This window comes from Halichoerus grypus, chromosome 9 (genome assembly GCF_964656455.1).
Source record: "Halichoerus grypus chromosome 9, mHalGry1.hap1.1, whole genome shotgun sequence".
Lineage (NCBI taxonomy): Eukaryota > Metazoa > Chordata > Mammalia > Carnivora > Phocidae > Halichoerus > Halichoerus grypus.
The window spans coordinates 33,882,816-33,903,045 of record NC_135720.1 but is presented as its reverse complement, the minus strand read 5'-3'; the positions used below and the strand labels follow the sequence as shown (position 1 = coordinate 33,903,045).

At 39.7% G+C, this 20,230-nt stretch overlaps 1 protein-coding gene across 2 annotated transcripts in view; it reads left to right on the top strand.

Annotated features, from left to right (window-relative positions):
* The window catches only part of LAMA2 (laminin subunit alpha 2), a 622,013-nt gene that overhangs the window by 567,733 nt on the left and 34,050 nt on the right, over positions 1 to 20,230 (top strand). For both annotated transcript variants that reach the window (XM_078054754.1, XM_078054753.1), the window contains 5 exons: positions 405 to 525; positions 2,981 to 3,157; positions 6,589 to 6,737; positions 19,209 to 19,385; positions 19,622 to 19,790. In XM_078054754.1, the coding sequence (XP_077910880.1) occupies positions 405 to 525; positions 2,981 to 3,157; positions 6,589 to 6,737; positions 19,209 to 19,385; positions 19,622 to 19,790 (793 nt within the window). The remainder of the gene's footprint in view (positions 1 to 404; positions 526 to 2,980; positions 3,158 to 6,588; positions 6,738 to 19,208; positions 19,386 to 19,621; positions 19,791 to 20,230) is intronic.

Genomic DNA, 20,230 nt, shown 5'->3' with positions numbered 1-20,230 from the left:
AATTTTGAGCAAGTTTTTTAAACCTTTTTGGTATGTAGTTTTATTATACTGTCTACACAACTGTCTATGCTTTGGTACAAAAAAAAATGCATTTCATTACGCATATGAAGCACTTAAGAAATCCGTTAATTTCTGTACCTTGAATTTAAATTTAAAAGAGCAAGAAGAACTAACTACATAAAGATTCTTTCTGCAGGATGGGGGTAAAAAATGCACTTAATCCAACCAGTAGATAATGGAACCACAGTTTGCTAGTTACGTGTGTACGCGTGCGCATGGTTCAAGAAATGTGTGCCAGCCCATGTGTCCGTTTGCTCCGTATGGCTTGCATCCCGTAGTCACAAACACTGTACTGTCATTTCCCTCATGCTGTTGCTTTTGTTTTCTGTGAAACTTTTCAACAGACCAGAAGTAAATTTGAAGAAATATTCTGGCTGCCTCAAGGATATTGAAATTTCAAGAACTCCATATAATATACTCAGTAGCCCTGATTATGTCGGTGTTACCAAAGGATGTTCACTGGAGGTTAGTTTGTTTTTAATGGCTTCCTAGATACTTTCGTCTCTGATTTCATTTACTTAGTTTGGGTGCTCTTACAGGGAGTAGTCCCTTGTTAATATATTTTAAATTCCTACTGACCCTTGTCTTAGCAATTCTCAAATAACAAAGCAGGATTGAAGCACTTCTATAAATTACCATAATCACATAAACGTAGGAAATGGTTTGATGAAGACCCAAAATTATGAAGCAATTTCCCACATGTATAATAAACACTTCATAACATGTATTTTTAATATTAATCTCTTCTCTGGTTCTCTCTTCATTTCCAATACTACTTCTCCCTTTTCCTCATTTTTGTCATCTATTTTAGATTTATTTTATCTTTATGGCTTACATATAGCTTTTTAGCAACCTTAATTTTTTTTCCACATTTTTTTCACATTCCACATCCATGTTACACAAATAACAAGTAACCATTTACACTATAAACATTAGTGCATAGCATCTTGTCTATAGTTTGAAAGTCAAACCTCCTTTTCTTTGAAAATGGCACAGATTAAGAACCATCTACAAAGACCATCTTTGACAGGACTGCGAAGTCCCCTGCTATTGGGTATCTTCAGTATCTTTTCTTTGTTGCCAAAGCATGTCCCTAGTTCTATTTAACTCCTCTGCCCTGACTCTTCACTGGGCGCTGACTCATAGGAGAAACACAGGTCCAGCTCTACTCTCTTAAAATGTCTATAAGCAAGAGTCAACAGTCATCAGGAAATATTAGTAAAAAGTTTACGGGCATCTTTAAAGTAATGAGTTTGTTTTTTAAAAAAATATTAAATATATCATGCTTATAAAATTTTGATTACGCTGATATGACACCACAATTCATTTTAGCTGTTTTCTCCACCTGGAATTATTTTAAGGCATGGCTATAGAATTCAGGGAAATGAAGGAGAATCAGGAGAAAGAAAAAGTGAATCCATCCCTGAGACATGAGGTTTAAAGACTGAAACAGAGCATTCAGGGTCTTCATAGTTAGAGGCTCTAATTTGGAATTAGCCATAGATATCCACCATGAGAAGCTTGGGAATAAGGAATAGGGAGACACAGAATTGAAACTCTAAGGATCCAAGCTGGCTTCTTTAAGAAAGTTTTATTCAGAGTTTTAATCTTCCAAAGCCTAACTCTCATCCACATCCAAAAGATATATATATGAGGATGGAAAACTGTCCAGAAAATGAATAGCCTGTATGTGTGAAAATCATAATTCTGTAAAGGCACTTTTCAGTCACCAGGAATTATTTTACAACTGAAATATGAGGCAGAAATGATGTGGATAAATATTGAAAAGTCTGCACAGTAGTTTTATCTGAACTATCCAAAAGTCTATGATTTGAAAATTGGAAAAGAAAATAGATGATACATTTTACAACACTTCTGTCACTTAACTGGGCCTGAAAGACTGTGCGGGAAAATATCCTGTGTTAGAGGATGCCTTGCTTTTACTCCAGCAAAATCCAGGACTTTTAAAATGAGCATTTTGAGCACTCGAAATGCCCAACTACATGGGCTTGCTTAACTAAATCCTAGCACATTCATGCAATGGAGTGATCTCCTGCCTTTAAAAGTGATGATGAGACCTGTGTTTTCTGAGAGAGGTATCTCCCACAGATGCAGTGAAAAAAAGAATTTACAAAAGAATGTGCCTATCAAGATTTAGTTTAGGAGGAGAGAGGAAGAGGGCAAGGTTATGAAAAGTAAATGAATGAATGCATGCATGATGAACAGATGAATGAATGAATGAACGAGAAATGCTATATGCTTCTACACAGCTTTGACATGGGATGATTTTTGCTTTCTCTCCATAAACAATTAGTTGATTGAGGGTTTTCAAGGGATTATGAGAGTGTTTTCCAGGGAGATTTAGCAAGATAGATTTAGACCAGGGAGATTTAGCAAGATAGATTTAGACCAAAAGAAAATGTGATCTGTCAGTGATAATCGTCTGTATTTGAAATCAAAAGTTCTCACTGGGTGGCTCAGTAGGTTGAGCATCTGACTCTGGGTTTCAGCTCAGGTCATGATCTCAGGGTCCTGGGATCAAGCCCCACATCAAGCCCTGCATCAAGACCTACGTTGGGCTCTATGCTCAGTGGGGAGTCTGCTTGAGTATTCTCTCCCTCTCCCTCTGCCCCTCCCCCTGCTCGCTCGCTCTCTCTAAAATAAATAAATCTTAAAAAAAAAAAAAAACAGAGGCCAGAATTTTTATTTTAACCCAGACTGCTCAGAAAGTTCAGTCACACCTAGAAATAGTATTTCTCCAGTTGCTCCCAAGCTCTCCATATAGCTGTGAGTTTCATATTTTCTAAAACAATGTATTTCATGGTGACACTGAGTGCCTGGAGGAGGCTGAGTGAGACAGAGAAATTAATTTAAATTTTCATTTCTGATGCTTTCTTCTCTTTTTCCCTTTTACCCATAGAACGTTTACACAGTCAGCTTCCCCAAGCCTGGTTTCATAGAGCTGCCCCCTGTGCCAATTGACATAGGGACAGAAATCAACCTGTCCTTCAGCACCAAGAATGAGTCTGGGATCATTCTCTTGGGAAGTGGAGGGACACCAACACAACCTCGGAGGAAACGAAGGCAAACTGGACAGGTACCCTCATACCTGGTTGACAGTGCATTTTCCTAGTGCTTATATAAAACACTTATTTTATAAGGAGACTGGTGAGACATTTAGGTTTTATAAATTGCCTTTGTATTTTTAGGTTTGCATCATTTATTTCCACTCTCATCTTTTTTAGGACAGTTATTTCCTGGAGGATTTTCCTTGTTGGTCAGCTCTAGGTGCATGGACACTTGTATTTGCACCTGTATTTCATACGGGCTTAGCATATGTGTGTTTAAAGAGAGAAAGCTTCAAATATATTCAAATTATAATAATTTTCTCTTGTCTCGAAGTCCAATTACTTACCGCATCTATAGATATCTTGCTAGGGTCCCTTAAATTCAAATTTAAATTCCTTCTAGGATCAATTTCCCAGTTTTGCTAGCCAACGTGATGCAGTCTATTGAAATCTGACCCACTTCAGTCTCTCTGGACACAGAAAAGGCAGAGAATGGACCTGGGATAGGAGAAGGCAAATAGAGCCCAACCCACACAAGCAAAGACAGTAGCCTATGCTCAGGTTCACTCATGACATGAAGAGAAAGCCCACAGAGTAAGGTGTGAACTTCAATTTTCATACCCTATAGCCATTTGATTCTGTTAAAAGTGATCTCTTAGGCATCATAACCCTTTACTGCCTTGATATTTCTCCAGCACTTTTGATCTTATGTTTTTAAATATATGCATTTTTCCATTTAATCTTGTTTTTATCAGTGAAAGAGTTCATAGGAATTATCTAGTCTGCCATTACCAAAGAATGGAATGCTTTACAAATATGTCCTTAAATACGCATGCATCCTTATAAACCAGTTTGTGTTGTTTGTGATTTTATGTGTTTTTAAAATCACATTTATCCTTTAAAATTGAGTAGTCAGTAATATGGTTGACCCTTCAACAATATGGGAGTTAGGGACACCAATCCCCCCCCCACTCAGTCAAAAATCCACCTATAACTCTTGACTCCCCAGTGACTTAACCACAAATAGCCTAGTATTGACTGGAAGACTTGCCCATAATATAATCACTAGATTAACACATATTTTGTATGTTATATGTATTATACACTGTATTGTACACTGTATTCTAAAAGTAAGCTTGGGAAAAGAAAATGTTATTAACAACATCATAAGAAAGAGACATACATTTACAGTACCATACTATATGTATCTAAAAAAAAAAATCCACATATAAGTGGATCCACACAGTTCAAAGCCATGTTATCCAAAGTATTATATAATAAATCTTATTCTTCTCCCCAAAAAAATAAAGACTAAACAAAATAAATTCAAAGATGTATAACCATGAGTAACTTGGGTTATCTCAGGAATACAAGAGTATTTCAATATCAGAAAATCTAAAAACTATATAAACATCTCAATAGATGCTGAGAAACCATTTGGCAAAATTTAATACTCATTCCTGATTTAAAACAAACAAGCAAACAATCCAACATAACAATATGGATGGATATTAGAAACTGAAGAGAAATGAAAAAAATGTACGACATACTGTATGATATCATTTTTACAGATTTCTAATACAAGTAACACTAAACAGGGGCTACTGGCTGGCTCAGTTGGTAGAACGTGCAACTCTTAATCTCAGGGTTGTAAGTTTGAGCTCCACATTGGGTGTAGAGATTACTTGAAAATAAAATCTTTAAAAAAAAGTAACACTAAGCAACATATTGTTTACAGATATATATGTGAGTTTCCAGAAATAATTTTTAAAAAGCAAGGGAATGGTAAACATAAAATCCATGTTAGTGGTTACCTCTGAGATGGTGAAGCTGGGGGATGGTGTTGGGAGGAAACTCACAGGAGATGCAATGGATTATTTCTTAAATGGGTTGTAGTTTTACTGGTATTCATTTAATTGTATAGTTGGGAACATGGCTTCATGTCTCTTATATTTTGAGGAATTTATCAAATAGTCATAATAAAAATATTCTTTAAAGAAGAGAGGGAGGAAAAAGTGTTATTTTTTCTCATTTCTTACTGCACATAATAAGCACTGAATACATATATTTAAATTTCCTCTTAAATTCCTTCTCTTTTAATCCTGAAAAATAAATTATTTTCTCACTATTATAAATGATGAGCTAGTTATAATAAGAGGGCCAGATCAAACATTCTGAAGTAGATTTTCACTAAAGAATATGTGTTTCCTAGGTCACTGTCAGGTAATTAACACCACCTACTGGTTCCAAATTTCTCCTCATCAAGACTAAGTAAATGGACTTAAATCACCAGCTTTCAGGATTGTTCTTAAAATAGAACCTGTGCCCATTAAAACAATTAAAAAGAAAATATTAAGTACCATAATGCAAAGTAAATTGGAAATAATATGTTAATGTTTCAACATTTTAATAATAATAAATATTCATTTTTTAAAAATCTCATAATAAGTGCTATTTGAAAGAGGAAACAATGTTAAATGGTTCCAGTCGGTTATAGAATCAGTGTTGGTTACGTTGACATATTTTCTTTTCCAAAGCTAACGTTTTGATGCCATTGGGTTATTTGTGATTCTTTTCTGCTAAAGGAGTTTCTTACCTCGAACAATCAATCCAGCTGAGAAAATTTTAATTGAGTGAGTAGTTTGCAGTTGCCCCTTTGGTGGATGGTGAGCACTAGTCCAGGTCCTCTAGACCTTCTGTGTTGGACACACAGCTGCCTAGACGATTCAGTAGATCATCGGAGACATTATGATGTTTGACTGAAACCGTCTCCACCACCTCCGGTGACTCGTGGAGGACCGAGTGATCATCGTGTAGCAGGCGCCCTCACACTCCACAAGAAACGGAGCACGCGTGGCTTCGGCTTTGGGGACTAGCACTGCATTCAGGCTCCCTGGGGTTCATAATCTGATCTCAAAACCATACTGGTTGCTATAGTAACAATAGCAAGAAGAAAGCAGTCGTGTTTGTGGATGAAAAATTGTCTTCCTTCTTTCTAAGTGTGGGAGACAGGTTACATGTTGGTGATAGCAATCTATTCGACCAGCTCAGAGAACATATTGAAGGCTAACCACTCAAAATGCCATGAGATCAGGAGTCAGATCTGATGTCCAGAAGCTAGCTGTCCACTTGTGAATATAAGGAAGGAACCCTTTGTTTTCTGATGGGTTTTGCGAGTTAGAGACCCCGGTGCAAGCACAGCTGTTCCTTTCAGCGTGGCAGATTTGCTCTGCAGAGACTGTTGTATTACTACATCCGCTCTCCACATCATCTAACAAGTAACAATGGTCAATGATTAAAAAGCTATTCTCAGCTGCTTTAAACACTCTAGGAAAATATTGAGTCTTAAGGGCTCAGGTAAGATCTCCGAGCCACGGAATCTGCAGTTCTGTCCGGGAACCTCTAAGGCTGTCATAGTTGAGACCCCTCTTTAATCTTCCATGACCACTTGCTCTTGCAGGCCTATTATGCGATATTCCTGAACAAGGGCCGTCTGGAAGTGCATCTCTCCATGGGCACACGAACAATGAGGAAAATCGTCATCAAACCAGAGCCGAGTCTGTTTCACGACGGGAGAGAACATTCCGTTCATGTCGAGAGAACTAAAGGGTAACAATAGCTCTAGACAATTTGTTGTAACTAATGTCAACTCCCCTGCTCACACGACCCTCTGTCTGGACCTTTGTATGTGTGGTCATACAATGCATTGCAAACCTGTCAAGTAGCTTAAGTTCATCTTCTTGACATTTCATGTTTCCGGGATCCTCATGTCCCTTGGCCCCTGGGAATTCTCTTCACGTTTTTATTCTGTGCAGTTCTCCACTCTCGCTTTGGAAAAACCGAATGCCTCTTCTGAAGCTATAGATAAGAAAGATCCCTCCCTCCCCCCCGCACCTCTCCAGTATCCTCCTCTCGGTAAGGTAGGCGCAGAGAGAAGCATACAGAAGAGCTCAGCTGGACCCTGCAGCCTTTAGTGGCGGGTCTTTCATTCAGGTCCCAAAGCTGAGAAACCTGTCACAGACCTGGAGTGCGGCCGCCGTGGCAGGACCTCCTGAGAGCTGCTAAGTGCCTGCCTCATCCCTGTACCCCCTCGCTGCCCAATAGGTGTGGGGGTCCCTGCAGAGTGGCTTCAGGAGGGAACAGAGCCCGAGGGAAAGACTGGAAAAGGCTGCTGTCCACCCATCAGTGCGTGGAGGTTGCCTCTCTGTGGGTCTGAAAGAGCACTTGCTTCCCAGCCCTGAGTCACAAAATTGGCAGTGACCGCGTTATAAACCGATCCCTCATTTCTCCAGAATGCTGGGGCATTTGGTATTTCCTCTACTGGGAAAGTCGTCTGTATTTTCATCGAAATGTTGTATGACAACTCAGGTAATTCGTTTAGAAGGACAATTAGAGAAAAGGAAACCAGAAGCCCCGAGACTTCAGACCTCCAAGCCAGCAAGCCATTTAATTAGACTGAAGACATAGAAAAGACCTGGAAATCAAATGTGAGGAAACCTCAAGACACAGAGGTTATTTAAAAAAAAAAAAAAAAACAACAGTAGGCATGTGTAGCAATAGTTCAAGTGAGCAGATGCTATTCTATACAGACCTATATTTTCTAATTATCCTCTTGTGTGTAAAACAGTTTAGATAAGTAGCAAGAATGTTTTATCTTCCGAGTAAATGATAAAGCTTTCCTTGGCTTATTATTTTTTTTTATTATATAGAGCATTAGGTTGTGGGCTGAATTGATACTAAACATTCTTGCAGAATATCTACTAAGTGAGATGTTTAGAAACCATGATTAAGACAAATGAGGGATTGATATTTGGACAAACTAAGAACTTTTTCTAACCTAATAGCCAGATACTGTGGTCATGGTCTCTGAGGAGGATTGCAAACTGAATTTTCTCATTTGAATCTTACAGACAACTCTAAAATATTGTTTTACATATCTCCCAGACTAGATTTCAGGTTCTTTGTCAAACGTTAATCCTTCTCATCGTCGGAAGGACTTTTTAACGTCTTTAAAATTTAGAGAATTTCAATAAACAAGTGCAGATTTGAGAAATACAGTTGACAAAAAAAAAAAAAATCATCCAGAATATGTTATTTTGTAGAGAAAGGATTCTGACGTTCCCCAGTGCATTATGATGTTGCGCTAAGGTGTCCTTTTAACAGGTGTCTCTTCAGGAAGGGCATTTTATTATGCCAACTTCACAGCTGTTGGCCATTAATCTACCTTATTTGATTAAGTTCAGTGTATAGTACATCACTGAAAACTGGTCATTCAGTTAATTGGCCATATAAACAAACAGTTTTGCCATTCGCTGTTAATTAAAGGATAATGTATTGGACATATTAGTGGGTAGTCACTGAACTCTGTGGCAAAGCAAGAACACATTTGCTACCATCATGTCTCATTCAGCACTCTAAGGTCAAAACACAATCATCACCTATCCTTTCAGCAAGTGCTTCAATTAACTGATTAACCAGGGATCGCTAATGACCCTAAGAACTTGACCTAGAAACATTTTTTAATGCTTCGTACCTATTCTATGGCACACTCAGTGTCGAATACTGGACACTTTTAACACCTCCAACTGTGCTTGCCAACTATTTTTTCTTACCCTTTTGTGTGACCTCAAAGATTGTATTATTTCATGTTGATTATGATACTCTTGTTAATTTGGAAATACTTGCTTTCTCCCAACACTATTCAGATCATAAATGTCAATTATCACTTCTTTCCCTAAAGCCCTGGATGAGATGGTTATTTTAATACCACCTTACAAAATTATTGGATTTTTATCAAACTGAGAGGCAAATTTTTCAAGATTGTTCTTGCCCTGTTCTCTCCCCCTCTGCCTCTTTTTACCCTTCCTCCCTCAACCTCTCTCCTTTTCTACCCCTTCCTCTGCAAAAATCTCACTTAAGTCACTTTGGTGTCTAATTCTGTGGTCCAGTGGTCCAGTGATCCCTGCCTTTTATAACTGTTTTGCCCTCTGACCCTTTTCCTGGACTCCACCTAAGGGGCCAGTTGTTCTGACTGGACAAAAGCATTCAACTCTAAGAGTCTGGAATAGATGCATAGGCAAGTAGTTTTCTCCGCTGTGAGAGCATTCTTCATACAGGTACAGAATTAGACTGAAGGCCACAAAGTTAGATCAAATATTTCAGGAATAATCCAGGATTTCCAGAATGGGGATCATGATTTGGACACTGCAACCCAAATATTTCTTACCATCCAAAATATGTTCAATCAAAGTAAAATTGCAGGGGCCCCTGGGTGACTCAGTCGGTTAAGCATCTGAGTCTTGATTTTAGCTCAGGTCATGATCTCAAGGTCATGAGATGGAGCCCTGTGTTGGACTCCATGCTCAGCGGGAAGTCTGCTTGGGATTCTCTCTTTCCCTTTCCCTCTCCCTCTGCTCCTCTCCACCTCCCCCCCCCCCACTTATTGCAAGTGTGATGGGACTCATGTGTGCATGCTCTCTCTCTCTCTCAAATAAATAAATCTGTTTAAAAAATAAATAAAATAAAATTGCAGATGTTGTCCATGTAAATTACAAATGTCAGGGCACCTACTTCTCTTAATATCTTCTTGTACATATACAACCCATTTGGCAGTCGTTTGAAAACAAAAGGTTAGACTAATATTCCAAACAAACAAGAAACAGAATATTAGTAATGAAAGGTTTAATTATGAAACTCTAAGAATCAACTGTTGAACTTGTAAGAAAATACAGCTAACCTGTCATAATACTAATAGTAATGTTTATTATAGTGCTTTTTGCATATAATAGGTCCTCAGTAAAGAATTACTTAAAAAAGAGGAAATACACCAGAATCATAATGGACATGTTGGTAATGTTCCTCTTTACAAAAGAACTAAATACGTGATCTAGTTTGGTGCTCCTAGAATGTAAAATATAAGCAGGATTTAGCTATAGTCTTCTAGCGATGCCCTTATTAAGTAATACAGCTTCAGTGCAATCCCTTAATTAATGTTTTCCATGGCTTAAAGTAGGTATTTTTATCCTCATTTTATAAATGAATGAAGTGAGACTGAGCAAGATTAAATAACTGGCCCAGGTCACACAGTTAGTAAGCTTCTACACTAATACTTAATTCCAGTCTGTTCCTTCTGAAAGCTCATGCTCATTCTCTATCTCCACCCTGTGATCTAGTAAGAAAGGACCACTATAATGGTCCTTGGGGCAGAACCAGATCAGACAGTCTACATCAGAAACATGAGGGCCTCTGGCTCTCTGAAACTCTAACCAAGAGCAGAGATTTGCTCTCCTTGGACAATCTTTAATAGTGGCTTAAACCCCTCATTAAAACTCTTAGGAACATTGCTATGTCATGTTAGTAAGAAGTTGCTTTTAGGAAAAGAAAAAAAAAAAGAGGTGGGGGGGGTGGGGGGACTTCTCAGTGAGTCACACATGCCCAGCAGTGTTTTTCTGAAAGTCTCATAAAACCACCAGCATTCTTAGCAATAATGTTGAACCTCCTGATTTTTGCCAACACACTCTTCCAGAGTCTGGTAAAAAACCAATATGTCATTTCCCCCCATGTTTCCTTTGAAAATAAATCCAACCTGCTCCCTTTCCACCCCTTGAACCAATGACATTTTGAGCACCAATGAAATCCATTTTTTTTTTTATTTTTCCATTCTCTTACATCTGAACTGTCTCAAAGTGGACCAGTTGCTCAGGACCATTTCAGAGTCTCTTTGCCCTGGTTTATTATTTCTAGTTCCACATGTGGTTTTTATTCTTTATAAAATCAAGTAGGATGACATTTTAGGACTGAGTTTTCCATCTAAGTACTTTGGTTTTCTCCCCAGATATGTAGTAAGTTTTTAGTAATCCATTCGTGATCCTCAGGCTAGTGACTAATACTAATAGCCTCATGCTCCCTGTTTGGGACTGAAATTCAAAACCTGCTTCTAGAACAAAAGAAAAAAATGCCTTTGGTCAGGGCGGAGCAAGATGGCGGAGGAGTAGGAGACCTGGATTTCGTCTCCTCTCAGGAATTCAGCTGGATAGGGATCAAACCATTCTGAACACCTACAAACTCAACAGGAGATCGAAGAAAAGAATAGCAACAACTCTCTGAACAGAAAAGCGACCACTTTCTGGAAGGTAGGACGTGCGGAGAAGTGAATCCGAGGAGATATTCGGGAGGATAGACGGCGGGGGAGGGGCCTCCGACGGCCGCTTCTGGCAAGTGATAGAGCCACGGAGCACAAAATCGGAACTTTTAGAAGTCTGCTCCGCTGAGGGACGTCACTCTGGTGGCGAAGTGGGGGGTGGAACCCTCGTGGGACAGTGTGGTCTCAGGACCCTCGGGGTCACAGAAAGACCGGGGGTGCCTGAGTGCGGCAGAGCTCCCAGGTATCGGAGCAGGGAAGCCGGCTGCAGAGACGGAGCCCAGGCGCGGGCTCTCAGCTCGGGGTTGCCATAAACCGTGATCCGCGGCACAGTCGGGCCACTGCTCCTCCAGCAGGGACCCAACAAGCGGCAGATCCGGGGAGACTCACCTTCTTCCCCCGGGAGGAGAGGTGCGGGAGTGCATCGCGGGGATCTGCTGGGTTTGGAGACTCCACCCGGGGTCGGGTGCCAGATAGAAAGGCGCGGTCACAGGCCGGGGGAGCGCGGAGTGTGGCCGGAGACCGGGGAGACGGGAGTGACTGACTGCTTTTCTCTGGGGGCTCGCTGAGGAGCGGGACCCCGAGTTCTCGGCTCCGCCAGGGCGGAGACTGGGAGGCCACCATTTTCACTCTCCGCCTCCAAAGCTGTACGGAAAGCTTGCAGGGAACAAAAGCTCCCGAGAGCAAACCCGAGCAGATGACTTAGCCCGGACCGGCAAGGGCGGGGCAATTCCGCCTCCGGCAAAGACATTTGGGAACCACGGCAACAGGCCCCTCCCCCAGAAGATCAGCGAGAACAGCCAGCCAAGACCAAGTTTACCGATCAATGAGAACGGCAGAACTCCAGCGCTAGGGGAACACTGCACATAGAATTCATGGCTTTTTTACCATGATTCTTTAGTCTTTCAAAGTTAATTATTTTTTTTAACGGTCTTTTTTTCTTTTTTCCTTTTTTCTTTTTTTTTGAATTTTTCTTTTTCCCTTTTTCAAACAACATCTTATCAATCCCTTTTTTAAAAAAAAAAACATTTTTATTTTTCATTTTTAAAGTCATATTCTATCCCTTCATAGTAGTTACCCGTATTTTTGGCATATATATATAAGTTGTTCTCTCTTTAAAATCTTGAGATAGTTTCTTCTAACAGATCAAAATATACTCTAAATCTCTAGTGTATGGTTTTTTTCTACTCCCCTGCCTGATCACATTCTCTCCCTTTTTTCTTTCTTTCTTTTTTTTTTAATCCTCTTCTTTCTTTTTTCAAACAACTTATCAAATCCTTTTTTAAAATTTTTTATAATTTCCATCTTTACAGTCATATTCCATCCCCTCATCATATCAACCCTTATTTTTGTACATATATAAGTTTTTCTTTCTTTAAAATTTTGGGAGGGACTTTCTTTTAACAGACCAAAATACACCCAAAATCTAGTGGGTGGCACTGATCTATAATCCAGCCTGATCATATTTGATCACATTCTGTTTTTGTTTTGTTTTGTTTTGTTCTGCTTTTGTTTGTTTTTATCTTTATCTTTTTCTTTTTTCTTTTTTTCTTTCCTTTTCTTTTTTCTCTCTTTCCCTTTCCTTTCCCACTGCTTCAGGTCTTTTCTGATTTGTTTAGAGTATATTTTCTGGGGACGTTGTTACCCTGCTAGCATTTTGTTCTCTCATTAATCTATTCTCCTCTGCACAAAATGACAAGACAGAAAAAATCACCTCAACAAAAAGAACAAGAGGTAGTACCGACTGCCAGGGACCTACTCAATACGGACATTAGTACAATGTCAGATCTAGAGTTCAGAATCATCACTTTAAAGATACTAGCTGGGCTTGAAAAAAACATGGAAGTTATTAGAGAAACCCTTTCTGGAGAAGTAAAAGAACTAAAATCGAACCAAGTAGAAATCAAAAAGGCTATTAATGAGGTGCAATCAAATATGGGGGCGCTAACTGCTAGGATAAATGAGGCAGAAGAAAGAATCAGTGAGATAGAAGACCAAATGATGGAAAATAAAGAAGCTGAGAAAAAGAGAGATAAACAACTACTGGATCACGAGGGCAGAATTCGAGAGATAAACGATACCATAAGACGAAACAACATTAGAATAATTGGGATCCCAGAAGAAGAAGAAAGAGAGAGAGGTGCAGAAGGTATAATGGAGCAAATTATAGCAGAGAACTTCCCTAATTTGGGGAAGGAAACAGGCATCAAAATCCAGGAAGCACAGAGAACCCCTCTCAAAATCAATAAAAATAGGTCAACACCCCGACATCTAATAGTAAAACTTACGAGTCTCAGAGACAAAGAGAAAATCCTGAAAGCAGCTCGGGAGAAGAGATATGTAACCTACAATGGTAGAAACATTAGATTGGCAACAGACTTATCCACAGAGACCTGGCAGGCCAGAAAGGACTGGCAGGACATATTCAGAGCACTAAATGAGAAAAATATGCAGCCAAGAATACTATATCCAGCTAGGCTGTCATTGAAAATTGAAGGAGAGATAAAAAGCTTCCAGGACAAACAAAAACTAAAGGAATTTGCAAACACGAAACCAGCCCTACAACAAATACTGAAAGGGGTCCTCTAAGCAAAGAGAGAGCCTAAAAGCAACATAGACCAGAAAGGAACACAAACAATATACAGTAACAGTCACTTTACAGGCAATACAATGGCACTGAACTCCTATCTTTCAATAGTTACCCTGAATGTAAACGGGCTAAATGCCCCAATCAAAAGACACAGGCTATCAGATTGGATTAAAAAACAAGACCCATCGATATGCTGTCTGCAAGAGACTCATTTTAGACCCAAAGACACCCGCAGATTGAAAGTGAGGGGGTGGAAAACCATTTACCATGCTAATGGACACCAAAAGAAAGCTGGGGTGGCAATCCTTATATCAGACAAATTAGATTTTAAACCAAAGACTGTAATAAGAGATGAGGAAGGACACTATATCATACTTAAAGGGTCTATCCAACAAGAAGATCTAACAATTGTAAATATCTATGCCCCTAACATGGGAGCAGCCAATTATATAAGGCAATTAATAACAAAAGCAAAGAAACACATCGACAACAATACAATAATAGTGGGGGACTTTAACACCCCCCTCACTGAAATGGACAGATCGTCTAAGCAAAAGATCAACAAGGAAATAAAGACTTTAAATGACACACTGGACCAAATGGACTTCACAGACATATTCAGAACATTCCATCCCAAAGCAACGGAATACACATTCTTCTCTAGTGCCCATGGAACATTCTCCAGAATAGATCACATCCTAGGTCATAAATCAGGTCTCAACCGGTACCAGAAGATTGGGATCATCCCCTGCCTATTTTCAGACCACAATGCTTTGAAACTAGAACTCAATCACAAGAGGAAAGTCAGAAAGAACTCAAATACATGGAGGCTAAAGAGCATCCTACTGAAGAATGAATGGGTCAACCAGGAAATTAAAGAAGAATTAAAAAAATTCATGGAAACCAATGAAAATGAAAACACAACTATTCAAAATCTTTGGGATACAGCAAAGGCAGTCCTAAGAGGAAAGTATATAGCAATACAAGCCTTTCTCAAGAAACAAGAAAGGTCTCAAGTACACAACCTAACCCTATACCTAAAGGAGCTGGAGAAAGAACAGCAAATAAAGCCTAAACCCAGCAGGAGAAGAGAAATAATAAAGATCAGAGCAGAAATCAATGAAATAGAAACCAAAAGAAAAGTAGAACAGATCAACGAAACTAGGAGCTGGTTCTTTGAAAGAATTAACAAGATTGATAAGCCCCTGGCCAGACTTATCAAAAAGAAAAGAGAAATGACCCAAATCAACAAAATCATGAATGAAAGAGGAGAAATCACAATCAACACCAAAGAAATACAAACAATTATAAGAACATATTATGAGCAACTCTATGCCAACAAATTAGATAACCTGGAAGTAATGGATGCATTCCTAGAGATGTATCAACTACCAAAACTGAACCAGGAAGAAATAGAACACCTGAACAGACCTATAACTACTAAGGAAATAGAAGCAGTCATCAAAAATCTCCCAAAACACAAAAGCCCAGGGCCAGATGGCTTCCCAGGGGAATTCTACCAAACATTTCAAGAAGAATTAATACCTATCCTTCTGAAACTGTTCCAAAAAATAGAAATGGAAGGAAAACTTCCAAACTCATTTTATGAGGCCAGCATTACCTTGATCCCAAAACCAGACAAAGACCCCATCAAAAAGGAGAATTACAGACCAATATCCCTGATGAACATGGATGCAAAAATTCTCACCAAAATACTAGCCAATAGGATCCAACAGTACATTAAAAGGATTATTCACCACGACCAAGTCGGATTTATCCCTGGGCTGCAAGGTTGGTTCAACATCCGCAAATCAATCAACGTGATACAATACATTAACAAAAGAAAAAACAAGAATCACATGATCCTCTCAATAGATGCAGAAAAAGCATTTGACAAAGTACAGCATCCTTTCTTGATCAAAACTCTTCAGAGTATAGGGATAGAGGGTACATACCTCAATATCATAAAAGCCATCTATGAAAAACCTACAGCGAATATCATTCTCAATGGGGAAAAACTGAGAGCTTTCCCCCTAAGGTCAGGAACGCGGCAGGGATGTCCACTATCACCACTGCTATTCAACATAGTATTGGAAGTCCTAGCCACAGCAATCAGACAACAAAAAGAAATCAAAGGCATCCAAATTGGCAAAGAAGAAGTCAAACTCTCACTCTTTGCAGATGATATGATACTTTATGTGGAAAATCCCAAAGACTCCACCCCAAAACTGCTAGAACTCATACAGGAATTCAGTCAAGTGGCAGGATATAAAATCAATGCACAGAAGTCAGTGGCATTCCTATACACCAACAACAAGTCAGAAGAAAGAGAAATTAAGGAGTCGATCCCATTTACAATTGCACCCAAAACCATAAGATACCTAGGAATAAATCTAACCAAAGAGGCAAAGGATCTGTACTCAGAAAACTATAAAATACTCATGAAAGAAATTGAGGAAGACACAAAGAAATGGAAAAACGTTCCATGCTCATGGATTGGAAGAACAAATATTGTGAAGATGTCAATGCTACCTAGAGCAATCTACACATTCAATGCAATCCCCATCAAAATACCATCCACTTTCTTCAAAGAAATGGAACAAATAATCCTAAAATTTGTATGGAACCAGAAAAGACCCCGCATAGCCAGAGGAATGTTGAAAAAGAAAAGCAAAGCTGGCGGCATCACAATTCCAGACTTCCAGCTCTACTACAAAGCTGTCATCATCAAGACAGTATGGTACTGGCACAAAAACAGACACATAGATCAATGGAACAGAATAGAGAGCCCAGAAATGGACCCTCAACTATATGGTCAACTAATCTTTGACAAAGCAGGAAAGAATGTCCAATGGAAAAAAGACAGTCTCTTCAACAAATGGTGTTGGGAAAATTGGACAGCCACATGCAGAAGAATGAAACTGGACCATTTCCTTACACCACACACAAAAATAGACTCCAAATGGTTGAAAGACCTCAATGTGAGACAGGAGTCCATCAAAATCCTAAAGGAGAACACAGGCAGCAACCTCTTCGACCTCAGCCGCAGCAACTTCTTCCTAGAAACATCGCCAAAGGCAAGGGAAGCAAGGGCAAAAATGAACTATTGGGACTTCATCAAGATAAAAAGCTTTTGCAAAGCAAAGGAAACAGTCAACAAAACCAAAAGACAACTGACAGAATGGGAGAAGATATTTGCAAATGACATATCAGATAAAGGGCTAGTATCCAAAATCTATAAAGAACTCCTCAAACTCAACACCAAAAGAACAAAGAATCCAATCAAGAAATGGGCAGAAGACATGAACAGACATTTTTCCAAAGAAGACATCCAAATGGCCAACAGACACATGAAAAAGTGTTCAATATCGCTCGGCATCAGGGAAATCCAAATCAAAACCTCAATGAGATACCACCTCACACCAGTCAGAATGGCTAAAATTAACAAGTCAGGAAATGACAGATGTTGGCGGGGATGCGGAGAAAGGGGAACCCTCCTACACTGTTGGTGGGAATGCAAGCTGGTGCAGCCACTCTGGAAAACAGTATGGAGGTTCCTCAAAAAGTTGAAAATAGAGCTACCATATGATCCAGCAATTGCACTACTGGGTATTTACCCCAAAGATACAAAAGTAGGGACCCGAAAGGCTACGTGCACCCCGATGTTTATAGCAGCAATGTCCACAATAGCCAAACTGTGGAAAGAGCCAAGATGTCCATCAACAGATGAATGGATAAAGAAGATGTGGTATATATATACAATGGAATATTATGCAGCCATCAAAAGGAATAAGATCTTGCCATTTGCAACGACGTGGATGGAACTGGAGGGTATTATGCTGAGCGAAATAAGTCAAACAGAGAAAGACATGTATCATATGACCTCACTGATATGAGGAATTCTTAATCTCAGGAAACAAACTGAGGGTTGCTGGAGTGGGGGGGTGGGGTGGGAGGGATGGGGTGACTGGGTGATGGACACTGGGGAGGGTATGTGTTCTGGTAAGCGCTGTGAATTGTGCAAGACTGTTGAATCTCAGATCTGTACCTCTGAAACAAATAATGCAATATATGTTAAGAAAGAAAAAAAGAAGAAGAATGTAGCAGGAGGGGAAGAATGAAGGGGGGGAAATCGGAGGGGGAGAAGAACCATGAGAGACGATGGACTCTGAAAAACAAACTGAGGGTTCTAGAGGGGAGGGGGTTGGGAGGATGGGTTAGCCTGGTGTTGGGTATTGAGGAGGGCACGTTCTGCATGGAGCACTGGGTGTTATGCACAAACAATGAATCATGGAACACTATATCTAAAACTAATGATGTAATGTATGGGGATTAACATAACAATAAAAAATTAAAAAAAAAAAAAACTTTTTCTCTTTAAACTAAAAAAAAAAAAAAAAAAAAAATGCCTTTGGTCATTTTTGTCATCAGAACTCTTTGTCTCCTTTGATTCTTTGCACCAGGATCCAGGGATTGTTGTGAATAAGTAGCATGAGGTTCTCAATTAATAGTGTGTGAGTTCTCTCTCATAAGCAAATTAGGGAAATTAATGAAACAGTCACTAAGGAAAATCATTGCAAGGAACAATTAGCATGATGTTCTTGCCTGCTTCTTCTATTCAAAAGCTAGCAGCTGGGGCACCTGGGTGGCTCAGTGGGTTAAGTCTGCCTTCAGTTCAGGTCTTGATCCCAGGGTCCTGGGATCAGCCCTGCCCCGTCTCCCTGCTCAGCAGGGAGTCTGCTTCTCCCTCTCCCTCTGCCCCTCCCCTTGCTCCTGTGCTCTGGCGTGCTCTCCCTCTCTCTCTCTTTCTCATTCTCAAATAAATAAATCTTAAAAAAAAAATTTAAAAAGCTAGCAGCTATGTTCTTTATAAAATGCCCTGTAAGTGTTCTCTGTCGAGTCCTGCAATCCAAACTCTCAGGAGCAGAGTTTTTTCCCCAGCAAGAAGATAATAGCTAGCACAAACCAAGAAATAAAGAACAGAACAGCATGTGCCCCATGCTGTGCTAAACCCACTGAGCCTCATGCGATTAGACATAAGCACACTGTACGGAAGCCTCAACTCTACGGGCCTCCGTGTCAGGCTCTTGTCAACAGCACCAAAGGCTAGGCTTGCAGCCCCATCATCGCGCCTTTCAGTCAGCTCTCAGGGAGAGCTAACGAGGGAGGCAGAGGGACAAGATCCTGAGAGGCAGTATCGTTACCTTAGTGTAGAATTCCTCACTATCAAATGTTGGCTCCCTGAAAAGCTCCTGGAGGAAGGGGAGAGGGGTAGCAGGAAAAGAGTTTGATTTTCCAACTATACTGGATGTTAGGTGCTTAATACTGCTCATTTTCACTGTTTTATCAGCACCTTCACTGTTCAAGTCGATGAAGACAGGAGGCATACGCAAAACCTGACAGTAGAACAGGCAATCCAAGTTAAAAAGCTTTTCGTTGGGGGTGCTCCACCTGAATTTCAGCCTCCACCCCTCAGAAATATTCCTCCTTTTGAAGGCTGTGTATGGAACCTTGTTATAAACTCTGTGTAAGTACATCTGCTCGCTGCCTTTTTTTTTTTTTTTTTTTTTTTTTTTGGTATGAGGATCACTCTACACTCTATCTAAAACCAAGGCAGGTGGGCAGACAGGAAACAAGAGCTTCTCATTAGATTTTTAAAAATTGCACTGATGGCCTTTCGAAGGGGGAGGGAGAATTTAATTGTAAGGCAGTGAGACAATGAAAAATAATAAAAAGTACTTGATTTTAATTCCTTTCCACTAGCCCCATGGACTTTGCACAGCCCGTATCCTTCAAAAATGCGGACATTGGTCGTTGCGCCCATCAGAAGCCCCCTGAGGATGAAGATGGAGCAGTTCCAGCTGAAATAGTGACCCAGCCGGAGCCAGTCCCCACCCCCGCCTTCCCCACACCCACCCCAGTTGTGGCACATGTGAGTGTTTATATTCTATTGCTTTCTCATTTTTAGTTGTTTTCAGAGAGAAGAAAATTCAGGATAGCTAGTATGCTCTACTCCTAGAATTAGAGGGAGGGTAATTGGTCCTTACATCTTTCCTGGATTACTTTTATTTATATATCTGTTCTGCTTTAATTTTCTTCCTTATAAAATGGCATGTGTTTTCAGTTGAAAAGTTAGCATAGCCAAGAAATGTCTACAGGATAAAAAACGAGATCCACCTATAATATAATATCACCACACGGAGGCAACCATATTAATTTTCAGTCCCTTTTATTTGCATTTTAAGTAGTAGATCTCGTATCATGTATATCATTTGGTATTCTGTTTTTTAAAACTGGTAATACATAATTAAACATCAAACAAATGTGTATGTCTGATTATGATGCTGACAGGCCATGTCCATGGACCCAGAG